The sequence below is a fragment of the Rhinopithecus roxellana genome, chromosome 12 (assembly GCF_007565055.1).
Source record: "Rhinopithecus roxellana isolate Shanxi Qingling chromosome 12, ASM756505v1, whole genome shotgun sequence".
NCBI classification, from domain to species: domain Eukaryota; kingdom Metazoa; phylum Chordata; class Mammalia; order Primates; family Cercopithecidae; genus Rhinopithecus; species Rhinopithecus roxellana.
The window spans coordinates 71,562,058-71,579,476 of NC_044560.1; the positions used below are offsets into that span (position 1 = coordinate 71,562,058).

Below are 17,419 nucleotides of genomic sequence, written 5' to 3' on the forward strand. Positions count from 1 at the left end.
CCCTAAAGAGTTATATAATCCACCTGTAGGTCCTAGGAGGAAGGTGAATCCATATAATATAATGTGATGCCCAGAGAGGACACAAGCAGAAAGTAGTGCTCCAGTCCAGCAATTAAACTCAGAAATTGTAGAATGCCCTAACAGGTACAAGAGCATGAAGCTGTAGGGTTCAGGGTCAGATGGTCAGGAATATGCTGAGCGTGAGACTTATTAACAGGGAGCAGGGACTCTGTAATGGGACTCTGAGGTTCAAGGCAGGATACCAGATCCCAGAAAGAGGGCAAATGAGAGTAAAAAAGTCTTCCTGGCTGGGCACGGTGGCTCAGGCCTGTAATCTCAGCTCTTTGGGAGGCCAAGGCGGGCAGATCACAAGGTCAGGAGTTCGAGACCAGCCTGGCCAACATGGTGAAAGCCCATCTCTACTAAAAAGACACAAAAATTAGCCGGACATGGTGGCATGCACCTGTATTCCCAGCTACTCAGGAGGCTGAGGCAGGAGAATTGCTTGGACCTGGGAGGCGGAGGTTGCAGTGAGCTGAGATTGTGCCACTAGAGTCCATGTCAAAAAAAAAAAAAAAAAAAAAAAGTCTTCCTTGGGGATGCTACTAATACTAGGGTGTCTAGAGAGAAACTCAGGCCCAGAATAGATGATAAGACTCCAGACTCAAGAAAATCCAGGAGAAGCCCTTGGAAATAGGTTAGAGCTGGACTACCAGCAAGGGAAGACCATGCTACCATTACTATTTTTCTTCTTTTTCTTAGCAGATACTTTCTAAGACCCACATATTTCCTTTTACCTTACTCTGTGCTGTCTTATATGATCTGGATTTTACTGATTAGCAATTTTTGAAACAATTGATGTATGTAAGATTCAACATAGAAATTCTCAGGAATGTTGTCTAAATACTTTTCAGTATGAAAATACAAGATAATCTTGTTTTCCTGAAGACAAAAATAATTTAATAATGGAATATACCTTATTCGTTTATCTTTTTAGTACTTTGCTATCACAACATTAAACATGAGAGGGAGTACCCATGATCGAGTATTCTAGCAGAGCTTTTCTTCCTTATTCTTTTTTAAGCCATAACTTTTAAATACTTCCCAAGTTTTAAATACTCAAAGTTTTTTAATACTCACATACTTAAATTACAAAGCGAAAGCTTGTGTGGAAAGGAGATAATACATTCAGTGACAGGTTGGGCATAGAATTGTAGACCCCTCTAAGCCTAAGGGGTAATTTTACAAAGCAGAGCTTGCTTAAAAGAGGCTCCTTGTGGTGACTAAAACAACTCTCGGGCTATAAGTGATGCTTCAGACATGGGAGAAGGTGTGGAAAGGAGCTTACTCAGACATTTTGGAAGGTACAATGTGACCATTGGAAATTAGGTGGCTGGCTGTGGTGGCTCATAGTTGTAATCCAGCACAGCACTTTCAGAGGCCAAGCAGGGAGGATCACTTGAGGGCAAGAGTCTAAGGCCTGTGAGACCCTGTCAAAAAAAAGAAAGAGAGAGAGAAAGAGAGGGGGGTAGAGGAAGGAGCATAGGAACAAGTTTTTCAAATGTCAGTTGAAGACAGATTGACTCCTGGTTTTTAGTAGCCTAGCCTGGAGTTGAGATCCAAGACGTAATGAGATAATTACCTCAAGAACTCCCCCTAAATTTCTTTCTAGTCACTATCACTGAACGGTCCTCCATCTAAGAGACTATGGCTCACAGTTGGATGGCCTATCGTTTCAAATGAAACCAGAAGACTTATGTGCCCCTTGATCAGCTCTCCCTTTTAGGTTTGACCGCAGAGCTAAATCCTACTTGGGAAGGAGGGCATGTGTGTATGAGCATTAGAGTGAAATGCTTATTTGAGTACTTGCTTCAGTAGTGTTTATTTTCCTCTTCCAGTTTCTGTCCTCCTACAAGGGAAAGTCATGATTACACTAACTGAGCTAAAATGCTTAGCAGATGCCCAGTCATCTTATCACATCTTAAAACCATGGTGGGACGTCTTCTGGTATTACATCACACTGATCATGCTGCTGGTGGCCGTGCTGGCCGGAGCTCTTCAGCTGACACAGAGCAGGGTTCTGTGCTGTCTTCCATGCAAAGTGGAATTTGACAATCACTGTGCCGTGCCTTGGGACATCCTGAAAGCCAGCATGAACACATCCTCTAATCCTGGGACACCGCTTCCACTCCCCCTCCGAATCCAGAATGACCTCCACCGACAGCAGTACTCCTATATCGATGCCGTCTGTTACGAGAAACAGCTCCATTGGTTTGCAAAGTTTTTCCCCTACCTGGTGCTCTTGCACACGCTCATCTTTGCAGCCTGTAGCAACTTTTGGCTTCACTACCCCAGTACCAGTTCCAGGCTCGAGCATTTTGTGGCCATCCTTCACAAATGCTTCGATTCTCCATGGACCACCCGCGCCCTGTCAGAAACAGTGGCCGAGCAGTCAGTGAGGCCTCTGAAACTCTCCAAGTCCAAGATTTTGCTTTCGTCCTCAGGGTGTTCAGCTGACATAGATTCTAGCAAACAGTCATTGCCCTACCCACAGCCAGGTCTGGAGTCAGCTGGCATAGAAAGCCCAACTTCCAGTGTCCTGGACAAGAAGGAGGGTGAACAGGCCAAAGCCATCTTTGAAAAAGTGAGAAGATTCCGCATGCACGTGGAGCAGAAGGACATCATTTATAGAGTATATCTGAAACAGATAATAGTCAAAGTCATTTTGTTTGTGCTCATCATAACTTATGTTCCATATTTTTTAACCTACATCACTCTTGAAATTGACTGTTCAGTTGATGTGCAGGCTTTTACAGGATACAAGCGCTACCAGTGTGTCTATTCCTTGGCAGAAATCTTTAAGGTCCTGGCTTCATTTTATGTCATTTTGGTTATACTTTATGGTCTGACCTCTTCCTACAGCCTGTGGTGGATGCTGAGGAGTTCCCTGAAGCAATATTCCTTTGAGGCGTTAAGAGAAAAAAGCAACTACAGTGACATCCCTGATGTCAAGAATGACTTTGCCTTCATCCTTCATCTGGCTGATCAGTATGATCCTCTTTATTCCAAACGCTTCTCCATATTCCTGTCAGAGGTCAGTGAGAACAAACTGAAACAGATCAACCTCAATAATGAATGGACAGTTGAGAAACTGAAAAGTAAGCTTGTGAAAAATGCCCAGGACAAGATAGAGCTGCATCTTTTTATGCTCAATGGTCTTCCAGACAACGTCTTTGAGTTAACTGAAATGGAAGTGCTAAGCCTGGAGCTTATCCCAGAGGTGAAGCTGCCCTCTGCAGTCTCACAGCTGGTCAACCTCAAGGAGCTTCATGTGTACCATTCATCTCTGGTCGTAGACCATCCTGCACTGGCCTTTCTAGAGGAGAATTTAAAAATCCTCCGCCTGAAATTTACTGAAATGGGAAAAATCCCACGCTGGGTATTTCACCTCAAGAATCTCAAGGAACTTTATCTTTCAGGCTGTGTTCTCCCTGAACAGTTGAGTACTATGCAGTTGGAGGGCTTTCAGGACTTAAAAAATCTGAGGACCCTCTACTTGAAGAGTAGCCTCTCCCGGATCCCACAGGTTGTTACAGACCTCCTGCCTTCACTGCAGAAACTGTCCCTTGATAATGAGGGAAGCAAACTGGTTGTGTTGAACAACTTGAAAAAGATGGTCAATCTGAAAAGCCTAGAACTGATCAGCTGTGACCTGGAACGCATTCCACACTCCATTTTCAGCCTGAATAATTTGCATGAGTTAGACCTAAGGGAAAACAACCTTAAAACTGTGGAAGAGATCATTAGCTTTCAGCATCTTCAGAATCTTTCCTGCTTAAAGTTATGGCACAATAACATTGCTTATATTCCTGCACAGATTGGGGCATTATCTAACCTCGAGCAGCTCTCTTTGGACCATAATAATATTGAGAATCTGCCCTTGCAGCTTTTTCTATGCACCAAACTACATTATTTGGATCTAAGCTATAACCACTTGACCTTCATTCCAGAAGAAATCCAGTATCTGAGTAATTTGCAGTACTTCGCTGTGACCAACAACAATGTAAGTAAATCCATTCCTTCTTTTGTTCAGTATCTGCGGCACTTGTAGTGTGTTACATAGGGCAAGCAAACACACTTCAAATCATGCTATGTGTTCTCAAGCCAAGCCCAATCTGATCTTGTATAAATTACCAAAACACTGAGCATCCATTTTTAATCTGACTTACAAGTCGTCATGGAGATTTTATGAAAAAACATATAAGCATTTGGCACAATTCCTGGCACATAATAGTTGCTCAGCAAATATTTTTCTCTTTGTGTTTTTTTTCCCCCCAATTTTCTACATAAACATCACAAAGTATTTTAAAGTATTTAATTCGTTATGGTAGAGCTTACTTTTTGTTTTATGAAGGTTTTAGGTATTAGGGAGTTTGGTAAAAGTTTTCCGCTTTCCAAATCTGTCATAATAAAATAACTTCTTATTTTAAAATGCTGGGATTATGAATTATTCATAAATCCTTTTTGTGATGTGGTGAAAAAGATTTGAAATCTGCATGCATGTCTAGAAAGATGATTCAAAATGAAAGGCCTGCCTCCATAATGCAACACTACAGCTTCTTAGAAGCTTTTTCCAGGATCCATACTTTAGAATGAACCATAATTTGCAATAGTAAAGCCAAGTTAAGGAAAACTTAACTTTACCAAAACATGAAAAAACAAAACAAATCAGTAGTTTCCTAGGTTAAGATGTGGAGGAGGAGGAAAAAGGGAAAATTCATGGTAGTCTAAAGGTAAGAGAGTGAGGCTAATGTCCATTTTAGAAGAAAGAGGGAAAACCTGGTCAGAAATCAAATCTACCAAGGGATGAAACTGACATTCCTCTACTTGAAAATGGGTATTCCACCACACTTTAAAATATATCCAAAAATTAGCTGGGCAAGGTGGCGGGCGCCTGAAGTCCCAGCTACTCAGGAGTCTGAGGCAGGAGAATCGCTTGAACCCGGGAGGCGGAGGTTGCAGTGAGCCGAGATTCTGCCACTGCGCTCGAGCCTGGTGACAGAGCGAGACTCTGTCTCAAAAAAAAAAAAAAAAAGAAAACGAAAAAATCTATTATCTTTTAGACATTTTGTAGTTCATATGTCATGGTAAATATAGTTACGAGCATCGTGTTGGCTAATAAACATATTAATTATACATTATTTTTGAAAACCATGAGTGTTAGAGAAATACCAGAAAATTGGGGGGTGAGAGCAAAATTCATGCTGATTTTTAGAACTCTCTGACTTTATTCATATATAAAAGGAGCGAGTCCATTGTTAGACAAATGAGACATCTTCAGATCTTAAAAGTTTGTGAGATTTTAAAACTACATTAGGATTGACCTAGATTAACAGTGTGCATCAGAATTCCCCAAAGAGCTTGCTGAAACACAGATTCCTGAGCCCCGCTCCCAGGGTTTCCAATTCAGTAGGCCGGATGTAGGACCCAAGAGTCTGCATTTCTAAAACGTCCCCAGGTGGAGCTGATGATGCTGGCCTAGTGATGCATTCTGAAAATCACAGGTCTAGAAGTGTATCAGTGCCATTTAATTAGGCAGCTGATTAATATTAATATTTTGCTCACTTTTTTATTGTTAAATTTGTAATAAAAATATAAATAATATTTTTAAAGGCATTGGTTCCACTAAGCAGTTACAGACAGTTAAATCACTTTTAAAAATGGATTTTTGAAAGTCGCAGCTTATTCAGTTGTTAGCTGGCCATGCATTATTTAAATGTATGAGCGGGTGAATGTTTTCACCGAGTTAATGTAATAAAGAAACCTTAAGATCTTTAGTACTTTTTACACCAAGTTTATGGAATGGAATCCTGGACCATATCTGAAAGAATAAGTGTGAATATCAGACACATGCTTTCTTGAATAAGAAAGGATACTTTGTCCCACAAGAAAAGTCTTATACTGAAAATACTTTATAACCAAAATGGAATGGTATCTTTTTGAGTGGGTTGTCCCAGAAATCTGAGAAAAAGTAGTTGCTGAGCATCTTTGGAGCCAAAATGATGAACATGACATCTTTGGTGAACTTAGAGTCAAAGAAGCACTGTGCAGAGACTATGTAACAACAATATAAATAAACTAAAACTCATCAGAGGACAGCCACCAGGAAGATGAAAACTCTGATGGAATACTTCAGCCTCATGATGGGAAGTACAGGTGGGAGGGGAGAATCGTCCACAATATTGGTCTTCAGATATTTGAAAAATTTACATGGAGAGTAAAACTTGCTGGGAATAACTACAATGTTAGAACTTAGGGAAAGTGGAGAGAACTAGGGCCAGCAGGGGAAGATTTCTCATCTTTCCCATATAGCATCCAAAGATTGAATGAGCATTTGAGGAGGGAAAAGTCATTTTCTTATTAATAAAACTCTCCAGACAGGGACTGCCAGATAATCAGCAGGAGGGTTGTTAAAGGCATCAGGAATTCATGTTTCATGTGGGGATTTAACTAATTTCAAGATTATTTCCAACCTTGAGAGTCTCATGATTCTGAGTTAGACCAAAATATTGAACCATGAGGGCAGGAGTTCGAGACCAGCCTGGCCAATATGGTGAAACCCCATCTCTATTAAAAATTAAAAAATTAGCTGGGCATGGTGGCACGTGCCTGTAGTCCCAGCTGCTCAGGAGGCTGAGGCAAAAGAATCGCTTGAACCCGGGAGGCAGAAGTTGCAGTGAGCCGAGATCGCGCCACTGCACTCTAGCCTGGGCGACAGAGCAAGACTCCGTCTCAAAAAAGGAAAAAAAGAAAATATCACACTGGCTGCATACATAGTTAGATATGCATATACTCAGAAATTCAAGCCAATTAATCCATGTGGAATGGCAGTTGATAAAGATTCCTATAGGATGCATTTTAAACGTCTGATCTCAAGACTTGGGCAGTGTATCAGGTTTATAGATGGAGGCAACAAATACTACCTCTTAAGCAGAAAAGACGTTAGTTGAAAGGATATTAGGTATCTCATATTACCACTGAAAAGACTGCAAAACCAAGCTTGGAAAACAGGCACAAAGTAAGACAGCAGTGAGGACTGTAGCCAGAATCATAGTGGAAAAGCACAATGGTGAGGATACACTGCCGAGGACCTTACCAGCTCAGAGCACTGGTTCTGTTCCTGAAAACTTGATGTTGCTGCTCTTGTGACCCTGGGCCTCCCACAGAATAGATTCTTCGTGGCTTCGACTTCTTTGTGATGTTAGCCCCAATTCAAAGTCCGAGTCTGAGCAGCTGATTGGCACAGCTAATGAATGCCCACATTGTGGCTGTAAGAGAGCTGAGAACACAAGAATCTGGTGGTAGTAGTGTCTCTAGTAGGAAGTGAGCTCTGCTACCCACCAAGACTCATAAGGTAGAGAATTACCTCGACATGGGAAGGTATTCGGCAGTCTCTGGGTGGTGGATATTCACTGAGTGGGAGAGCCTTTAACATATGAATATGTGTTGTGCTTCTCCAACAAGAGATGGTATGCAATATTTGCCAAATGTGTTTGAGCAAGACACTTTTTTTATAGAGTGACTCTTGTGTTCTGTGAAGCATACCCTAGAACACTGGATTAGGGAAGTGTTAAAAAATAGAGGTCATCCACAGAGGACTGAAATAAGCATGCCCAGATGTACAAAGAGATGAGACCATTTAGTAAGGTGGGTCAGAATGGAGAGTGCCTGGAAATCTGCCATCAAATTCATGTTTGATTCATTGGATAGTGACTAGGGTGAGACTTGAGCTTGAAAGTGCTAGTTAGCCTGAACTGGTACCTTCAAAGGAGGCTCTGATTGTAGCATATGAAAGGCTTGTGAGAGGACAGCCAAGAAACAAAACCCCATGGAAAGGTTGAATCAGTTATGATTTAGAAGTAGGAATACGGATTTAAAACAAGAGACAAAGACCCTCATACCTGAAAGGAACACTGAGTCCGCAGACTGCAGCCTGGGGGTCAAGTCTACCCACTGCCTGTTTTTATACAGCCCAGGCTAGGATTGATTTTTACATTTTTAGATGGTTGGGGGAAGAAAATCAAAAGAATATTTTGTGACCCATGAAAATTATATGAAATTCAAATTTCAATTTTCACAAATAGATTCCGTTCTTCTTATTAGGGGGCCTGTATTACAACAAAATGATATTCAATTGTTATGTTTTGAATTTCATCACTTAAAAATGTATGGAATTTTTTTTCTATTATATAAGGACCTACATACTATTTTCAGTTTTGCCTCTTGGCCCAGAAAGCCTAAAATACTTATTCTTCTAGTCCTTTGGAGAAAAACTTTGCCAGCCCTTACTCTAGTCCACTTCCCTTATTTTACTGATGATCAGAGCAGTTCACCTGAGGTCTGAAGTTTCCTGGCAAGGGGGCTAGGATGGAACCCAAACATTCTGATTTCTACTCTGCTGTTCTTCTGTGTCTCGTTGGATCAATCCAAATGATTCTACATGGGGAGCAGTGGTATTTGTGGGTGGGCATGGAAGGTGGGAGAAATGGAGGCCAAGATCCATCCCTATCACAGTGCCAAAGAGTAATTGGATTATGGTGGCATTGATTGTAATGGAGAGAAGCACAAGGCTTTGAACTAGGTTTGCTGAAATCTTAGACCAGTCCAATTTACAGATAGGTCTTCTCACTTCCACATTTGTGCTTTTTTTTTTCTTTCTTATATGAGTTTGAAGACTTAATTCCTTCTGAAGATCATCTGTGTGACACTGAGTTTTGTTGTTTTTGGCATCACTACTTAGAAATATTCAGCTGTGTTTCTTGAAATGATTGGACTTTAGGGTTTGGTAAGCATTTCCCAAGATAGCATGTGTCATTGGCCAGAAAAAAAAAAAGGAAATCTGATATTGAGAAGGATTCTAAAGTAAGATCCCAGCCTCTGGGAAAAAGCGGGGGTATTTAATTTACAATGTCAGCCATAGATGTAAAAGAAAACCATCCTGTTCTCGGGGACTTCAATTCATTTTGCTGAAGACATTTGGTTGTCAGAGAATTCTAGGATGTAGAGAGATTACACAGCCATTAGTTTTTGTTGTTGTCATCTATTTTGTAGTTTATTATGTAGTTTATGTATGTGTGTATTATATATTATAGTTTATTCCATAAAACCATTTTATTGTTGAAGTATGTCATCCCCATAATAGTGTGTAAGCTTTCTCATTGGTTTTTCAGAAGAAATCAGTGATCCACTAAGGTAATATTTTGCTCTCTGGCTTATGTGTCTTACAGTCTAAGAAAGGGCATGCTAAATAAATTAGTTTTAAGTAATTGTTTTCTAACATTTTGTATAAAATTTGTTTTTATAACATTTGTTGACCCAGGCAAAATTGGAGTTCTTGTAAGCTTCAAGGCAAACTATTTTTAAAACTATAAGTAGATTTTTTTCAGGATGCAATTGCTGAGTTGAAGGAAAGTCTTGAGTCTTTAACAAAACTCTCCAGGCTCGTTCAGAAAAATTGAATGAGAGTAGGTGAGGTAAGATCCTGTGCCTTAGTTGGGCAGGGAGCTGGAGAGAAAGCCCTGGAGATGGACCCTCACACATAGGAGGAGTTTCACCAGCGCAGCTCTTGACTCACTTTCACAGCAGCAATGCTAAGGGGCTCACTCCCACTGCCTTGGGAAATCCCTTTCCTCAACTGGAGCCTGAGAAGTCCACTGAAATCACAGATGTAGAGATTTGAAAGGAGACTGGTGGGAATGTGGTAGTGCTGATAGCCAGACAAGAGAGTGAGGGCAATGGCTTCAGGGTAATCACCCAGTAGGAAATCAGTCCAGTTAAAGGAGGTTCTTGCTGGGAATCTGAAGCTGACTGAAGAAGGGAAATATGGAATTCCCTAATGCAGTTCAGGTTAGGGTACTTTTCTTCATACCACTCATTACAGACAATTGTGTAATTGTTTAATGTTTCTCTCTTCCATGAGACTAGTGCTTCTCAACTGGGAATGATTTTGCCTCCCAAGAGACATTTGTCTGGAAACATTTTTGGTTGTCACAACTGGGAAGGGGAGTGGCACTGGCAACTGGTGGGTGGAGGCTGAGGATGCTGCTAAACATCCTACACTGCACAGGACAGCCCCACAGCAAGAATTTTTCCACCCAGAATGTCAACAATGCTGAGGCTGAGATGTCAATGGTGACCTGCATTATTAGGCTAGTTTTCAAAGGCAGTCTTTCTAACTCAGTACTTTATCCCAGCAGCTAGCTGGGAACCTGGCACATCAGAAGGCACTCAGCACATGCTCACTGAATATAAATGAGCCAAGCCTAATTTCTTTTTTAGCCAGTTTGCCTGAGTCATTTCATAGGCACCAACAAGCACTCTTAATAATGCACACTGCAAAGGACTGATTTTTTCTCCACTTGGACATCACTGACCCTACTTCTGAGCTGCAGGTGTCTCTGTGCAGAAGGGGTTGCCTTAGAAAGAGGTTGCATTTCTTCTCATCTCTGCCTCATCTCTCAATATAAGTCTGCATATGTCGGGTTTGCATTGCTCTTGGGAAGGAAATGAAAGTAAAGGGTAGATATTTTTCCCTTTGTTTATATCAAATATTTTAGTGTACAATGATGATCTATATGGAATGTTGTTCTTAGCAGTGACAATCATTAGATTTATTTTTAAGGATATACAGCACTGAATGTGTGTTAGAGGGAGGGGTGATATAGGAGAACGGAGTTTACAACATCATTAACATTTTTTATGGAATTTGGTCATTTTTTAGCTTATATAAAAGCTATTTATCCTTTTGAGGAGAGACAGTTCTGGATGGCCCTAGAAACTTGTCTCCCATCAGGTCTGCATTAGCCCATCAGAGGATATAGGCCAAGTCCCTGAGTGCCCTTTTTATCCCTGTTTCTAACAAAGCCAGTTTTTGAACCAAGGAACTTACATTATTTCATAGTTTTGTAGGTGGCCCCTGTCCCCAGCCAATATGTAAAGTATCATGGGGGTGGGGGGCGGTGGTATGTGCAGTCTATCTGTGCTGAGGCCAGACTTACCCCTCAGTGAAGTGATGGGTTGAAGGGATTGTGTATGTGCTCAACTTCTTCTCTGGAGGTCTCTCCTCAATAAACCCTATTTCTTGTATGTACTGTGGCTCCCTTAGAAATTGACATACAGCCTATCTACCATATAGGGGAGCAGTCAACATGAGCAGCTTTAGGAGTTAACCTAATTTGCATAATCTGTATTATATTTAAAATTATCTCTGTATTATAAATTATTTAATTGAAAACATGCCAGAGGGAAGGAACAAGAGTAAATATTCAGGTGTATGTGTATGTAGAGGGGAATGAAATGTGCATGTATATATAATGTTTTTTTGCTTCTGCTTCTGTAGGCTTTTTTTTTTTTTTTTTTTTTTGAGACAGAGTCTTGCTCTGTCGCCCAGGCTGGAGTGCAGTGGCCCGATCTTGGCTCACTGCAAGCTCCGCCTCCCGGGTTCCCGCCATTCTCCTGGCTCAGCCTCCCAAGTAGCTGGGACTACAGGCGCGGCCACCTCGCCCGGCTAGTTTTTTGTATTTTTTAGTAGAGACGGGGTTTCACCCTGTTAGCCAGGATGGTCTCGATCTCCTGACCTCGTGATCCGCCCGTCTTGGCCTCCCAACGTGCTGGGACTACAGGCTTGAGCCACCGCGCCCGGCCTTCTGTAGGCTTAAAAAAGAGAATGAAGTTTTCAGTCTGCTCTCAGGATCTTAGGATGTTTTTAAGGGTATTATTCATTACATTACACAGTAAACGTTTTATGAAGACTCTTGAGGGTGATTTATTTCTGATCCAGGACTCAAGAGTAATTATTATTCTTCTTACTGGTTTGTTTTTTATCTTAACGACCATGTGTGTATAACTACATATTCTTTAAGAATTGCTTGTTAGAGTGTTTAAAATCAAACTCGTTGCTCACCCATATACAGCAAGGATGTAGGTGTCCAAGGTAGCCACAGTCCTCACTCCTCGCTGTACTCCTGTCTTTATTTTCCCTCTATCTTTTCATCTACTTCAAGTTTATCATCATTGTAGTCTGCATCACTTATAAACCTCCAGAAATTTTTTTTTGGGAAAAAGGTAAATGTCTTATCAAAAACCACCAAAAACCTATTTTACCAATCTCTTTTTCTTCCCTTTCCAGATTGAGATGCTACCAGATGGGCTGTTTCAGTGCAAAAAGCTGCAATGTTTACTTTTGGGGAAAAATAGCTTGATGAATTTGTCCCCTCACGTGGGTGAGCTGTCAAACCTTACTCATCTGGAGCTCATTGGTAATTACCTGGAAACACTTCCTCCTGAACTGGAAGGATGTCAGTCCCTAAAACGGAGCTGTCTGATTGTTGAGGAGAACTTGCTCAATACTCTTCCTCTCCCTGTAACAGAACGTTTACAGACGTGCTTAGACAAATGTTGACTTAAAGAAAAGAGACCCATGTTTCAAAATCATTTTTAAAAGTATGCACGGCCGGGCGTGGTGGCTCACGCCTATAATCCTAGCACTTTGGGAGGCGAAGATGGGCAGATTGCTTGAGGTCAGGAGTTCGAGCCCAGTCTGGCCAACCTGGTGAAACCCCATCTCTGCTAAAAATACAAAAAAATTAGCCAGGCGTGGTGGCATGCACCTGTAATCCCAGCTACTTGGGAGGCTGAGGCAGGGGAATTGCTTGAACCAGGGAGGTGGAGGTTGTAGTGAGCCAAGATTGCGCCACTGTACCCCAGCCTGGGTAACAGAGCAAGACTCTGTCTCAAAAAACATAAAATAAAATAATGCTCCAGGGCTTTAAATGAGAAGTAAAATTTTCTAAGTTAATAAAGATGAAGAATGGGTGACTATTATGATGAACCGTAACTAAATGTCTTATTAAAGCAACTCAGTGTCTAGCCCTAAATTAACCAGGTAAAAACTGTTAACACTAACCTGAAGTTTGTGAATAATTGTTCTTTAACTTATTGAGATGTTGCAAGAAATGCACATCGAGGGTGGACTGGAAGCTATGAAATGACTGAATTCCTCCTTGCAGTGTTTGCCTTCAAGATTGTATAGGTATTCTGTCCTCTTCTTCCCCCAGTCCCCATTACTTATTTGCACACTTGTTTTAACTGACTTCCTGTTTTGATATTTATCACCAAGAACATAACTCATCATTATGAATTGTCTTGATGTATACTCACCACTGTCTTTGATTTATGTTCCTAAATTTTTTTAGATGGGGTGTATTGTGCTTGGCAGAATTCGTTTTTGGCTTAATTTTTACTTCCTTTCCCAGCTTGCTTGAGTCTTCCTTAACCTGATTTTCTCAACACCAATGATGACCCTGAGAAAATGCCTGCATCTGGCCTTTGCCTAGAACAGGAGCTGAGTATTTAAGATGTATTATCCTTGGGGCATCCTGAAAATTAATGTATTCCCTAAAATTTCTTCTTGTCTATCATCAAGGCCTTTTTTTATTTGTTAAGAATTTTTATATTAAATGTAAAACATATAAATATTTTCTATTGTATAATCTTGGATTCAAAATCTGTGAGGATCATTTTTGTAAGATACATAGAATTTATGCATTTCTTTATGAACTTACTGTTAGTGTACTTGGTTTTGGCTGTTTATGACTCTCATGTTTGTGTACATTCTGCTCCAAAATGTTTTTGTACTCTGCAACTAATTACTTTTGGATAACAAAAGCCTTGTGTTTAATGCCCTAAAGTATTTGGGGGTTTCCTTGTGAGAGAGTGGCCGAATCATCTACCTCTCTCTTCCCTAGTCGCTGTGCAATCGTACGGGTACAATTCTTAATTACTTACAAAAACTGTGATAGAGGGGAGAGGTACAGATTTGGTTCTTAAATTGATTTTAAAATATAGAAATTTAGTAAGAGTTAAAGCAAAAGACATTTTTCCCCCTCCATCTGCGTAATCTCTAGCTGTGATTATAATGTAAAACAGCCTCTATTCAGTGTCTAAAACGAGTTCTCAAAACCCACAAAGAAATAGATCCATTTAACTGAAATTCATCTCATGCCTTTATCTAACTCCTCTGGAAAATACATTTTGCTCCTTTTTATAAAGAGCTTTGTGTTTGGCCTTTTATTATGCATATTTTTTAATGAATAAAATCAACTGACTCATTTTTGGGAAATGTACATCTTTACTGTGTTTTTCCCTAAGGGTCTAGGCATTATGATGCCACCTCTTCATTTTGGATATAACTATGAAGAAATCTATTAACTGCACCTACACAAAACAGGAAAGCACTATAGGTAAACAGTACTGTGTATATGGAATTGTGGTGCGTGGTACATGTTTTCTCTTGCTTTGTTCCAGAAAGATGAAAGTGAGTCTTTAAAGCATAGCAAATAGAGCTTCCCTCACCTGCCACACACTCCTGCACTAAAGTTCAGAGAAAGAAATTATTCAGATCAAATGAAATTTGGATAATATTAGCTATGAGGAATATAGGACACCAAACACACTGCCTCACACATTATTGTTTATTCTGAATGGAAAGGAACAGTGTAAAAATAAATTACTTACCAAAACTTGCCTTTAGTCAGAACATTCAGCTCTCAGGGAAACAGGTATAACTGATGAAACTTCTAGGACTTCAGAAAACAGATTCTAATTATATCCATGTTTTTTGTTGTTATTTTCTTTTTTTTAAGTGTGAGTTGATGTTTATTTTAATGTTTCACAATAGAATTATCATGTATACTGATTCCAGTGTGGTATATGATTAAGTTTTGGACGTGCATATGCCAAAAGTGCTTAAATGTTTTTGGCCACATAACTAGCTAGAATTTGTATGAAAGACTCTCACCCTCTTTTATAGGAAGAATTTTCAAAACAAAATTCAGATTTGCTACCATCCACCTGACGAACTTCTCCATGGCTCGTCACTGGTTTGGTTCAACTGCAAAAGTCATTGGCTAAATTTTCCTTATCACCTACATAAATTTCTATAGGAATTTACTAGCAGGATTAATAATAAATATTATAAACTGCTTTCCACACACTAGGGTATAATTATTGGTGCAATCTATATTGTTTTTGATGCCATGGTTTTACATCTTTTAATTTAAACCTTGTACGCCAGTGTTGAGGTCGCTTTTGAGACAAGGTAGCCCTGATGCAAGGAGCGATGAGGCTACTACTTCACATAAAAAATAGGGTGTTAATACCACCTTTACTGTACAGTTGGAGCAGATCTTTATTTTACAGGTGTTCATATTCACTTAACAGAATTTTAAATAAAGACAATTAAGTTTGTTAAATTATAATTATGAGAGTTTCGTTGGCATTTGATTTCAAGAATACATATGCATTTTCCAAAAAATAAATGTGGAGGTTATTCAAAACAAAATTCATAGCTTATGGTAGTAATGGCATGGGTTACTTTTATTTGCATGCACACACAGACACACATACTTCATGTATGTAAATTATAATATTATTTTTTGATATATCTAGTGGATTTTTTTTCCAAAATTGCAGGAGGTTGTAGATTAAATAGTAGGATAGCAAGTTTTTTAATTCATTAGTCATGAAGTACTGTATTCCCTAAGTTATGACATTTAAAAGAAATCACATGCTCAACCTTGATCTGAGAACCTAAGTGTTTCTGAGCATTCTGGTAAAGGAGTAGTGTTCTTTTCCTAACTTACATCAGGGTACATCTGTGTGGCACATAGATACTATATTTTCGTTCTTCACTCCCAGTCTTAATTTCTTTCCCCTGTATGTCACTGTATTTTATGTCACTTCACATTATGTTAAACAGGGTAAATAGAGATCCTCAGTGTCTCAGTGCTGTGGCATAGCTCCAATAGGTGTGCTGTGGTGCACTGCAGTGATGTATTTGCATAACATTGTTTGATAGTGAAAAATTTTTTTTCTGTTCAAGTGTTTTGTGATGAAAATTTTATGTTTAATTAAAATATTGCATAATATTGATGGGTTCAACAACCATTAAAATAATCAAACAATTATTCTGTGGCCTTAACATTATTTTCTTGCGTTTTCAATAAAATTTTATTTTCATCTTTCCATCTTCACATTCTCTTAGCATCATCCTATGCACATAAGGTATGTTGTTTTTCTTCTTCACTCACCTACTGCACTAAATTTGATCAGCACTTTAACAGAATATATTTATGCTAGAAGATTTGCAATGATATTTGAGCATGTATTTAGGAGGAAGCCATTGCCTATAATTATGTCTCACTGAGTAGTTTTATTTTACCCATCCTGCAGTATTTACAGCTGATCTCTACCCAAAGCAGGACAATGTAACTGTTGTTTTCAGTAGCTGTACTGAAATTGCATCAGAATCTGTTTATTTCTTTTTGGAAACAAGAGACAGAATGGTGGGAGAGGGAAGGAGTTATTTTGCATTCTAGTTTATATTATGAAGTCATTATATATATTTGAAATAGTATAAACTAATTACTGTTGCAGAATGCCCTCGATATAATTATTTCTTTTCAGCTGGATGTGAAAAGCTGAAGCAGTGAAAACCTGCAGTCCTATTTAATTGGTTTCTTTCTGTTTCTTGTCCATCACTTCTGTATCCACAGGGAGCTATCTACTACATACCTTTGGTAACAGGCTACATTCTCTTCAAATTTTTAATATGAATAATTTCATCAGCACTAAAGCATTAACATAGAATAATGAGCCAAAGTTCTGAATTGAGATGGCTTTCAGTTGAGCTTAATTTCATAGTTAACTTTTGCATTTGACTTGTATAATACACTACTGCTGAGAAAATTATGAATGCCTTCTGCATGTTGTACATTATTTCTAGCAGAGACGGTGCAATTTTAAGAATACAAAGGGATATAGAGTTAGAATGGATGTGTTCATGCATGTATATGTTGTGTTTAAATATTAACATTTACAAGAAGATTTTTTTTTAATTCTTCAAATATTTCACTCAGTGAAATAATGGGCCAATCTGGAATAGAGACATTTTCCTTGGTTAGTGCAAGAGTGAAAGCTAGCATTTGTTAACCTTCACATATTTATCCGTGCACAATTGTTTTTGCTTCTGGTAATGAATTATTAGAAAATGGAAGATTTTGTTCAATGTTTTTGGCCCTCAGGTTTACCGTGTAAATCTGCATTTTTGGTGGTAAATCCCTTTGCCGCAGATTCAGTAGCTTTTGGTAAATTTCATTGTTTTTAAAGTACCTTTTGTGTAAAATAAAGATCCCATTTTTATAACAAATGGCAAATAAAAACACTAAATGCTGGAAGAAGTTGACTGTACTAATTTTAACCAAGTTCCAAAAGTGATTCCCTCACTCTTCTCATGCTTCCTTGTACCGTCGTACTGTTATTCACCAAATGATAGATTTCAGATTTACATGTGAATCTTATA

At 39.2% G+C, this 17,419-nt stretch overlaps 1 protein-coding gene and 1 long non-coding RNA gene across 5 annotated transcripts in view; one reads left to right on the top strand and one right to left on the bottom strand.

Moving 5' to 3' along the window:
* The window catches only part of LRRC8B (leucine rich repeat containing 8 VRAC subunit B), a 79,282-nt gene extending 61,988 nt beyond the window's left edge, over nt 1-17,294 (top strand). For all 4 annotated transcript variants that reach the window (XM_010363684.2, XM_030942955.1, XM_030942956.1 and 1 more), the window contains 2 exons: nt 1,899-4,063; nt 12,188-17,294. In XM_010363684.2, coding sequence (XP_010361986.1) covers nt 1,925-4,063; nt 12,188-12,460 — 2,412 coding nt within the window. In that variant the 5' untranslated portion in view covers nt 1,899-1,924 and the 3' untranslated portion in view covers nt 12,461-17,294. The remainder of the gene's footprint in view (nt 1-1,898; nt 4,064-12,187) is intronic.
* The window catches only part of LOC115900838, a 48,865-nt gene continuing 34,031 nt past the window's right edge, over nt 2,586-17,419 (bottom strand). The window contains exons 5-8 of the long non-coding RNA XR_004060486.1: nt 14,575-14,642; nt 12,326-12,419; nt 7,157-7,339; nt 2,586-2,698 (exon numbers count right to left, since the gene is read on the bottom strand). This is a non-coding gene — a long non-coding RNA (uncharacterized LOC115900838). The remainder of the gene's footprint in view (nt 2,699-7,156; nt 7,340-12,325; nt 12,420-14,574; nt 14,643-17,419) is intronic.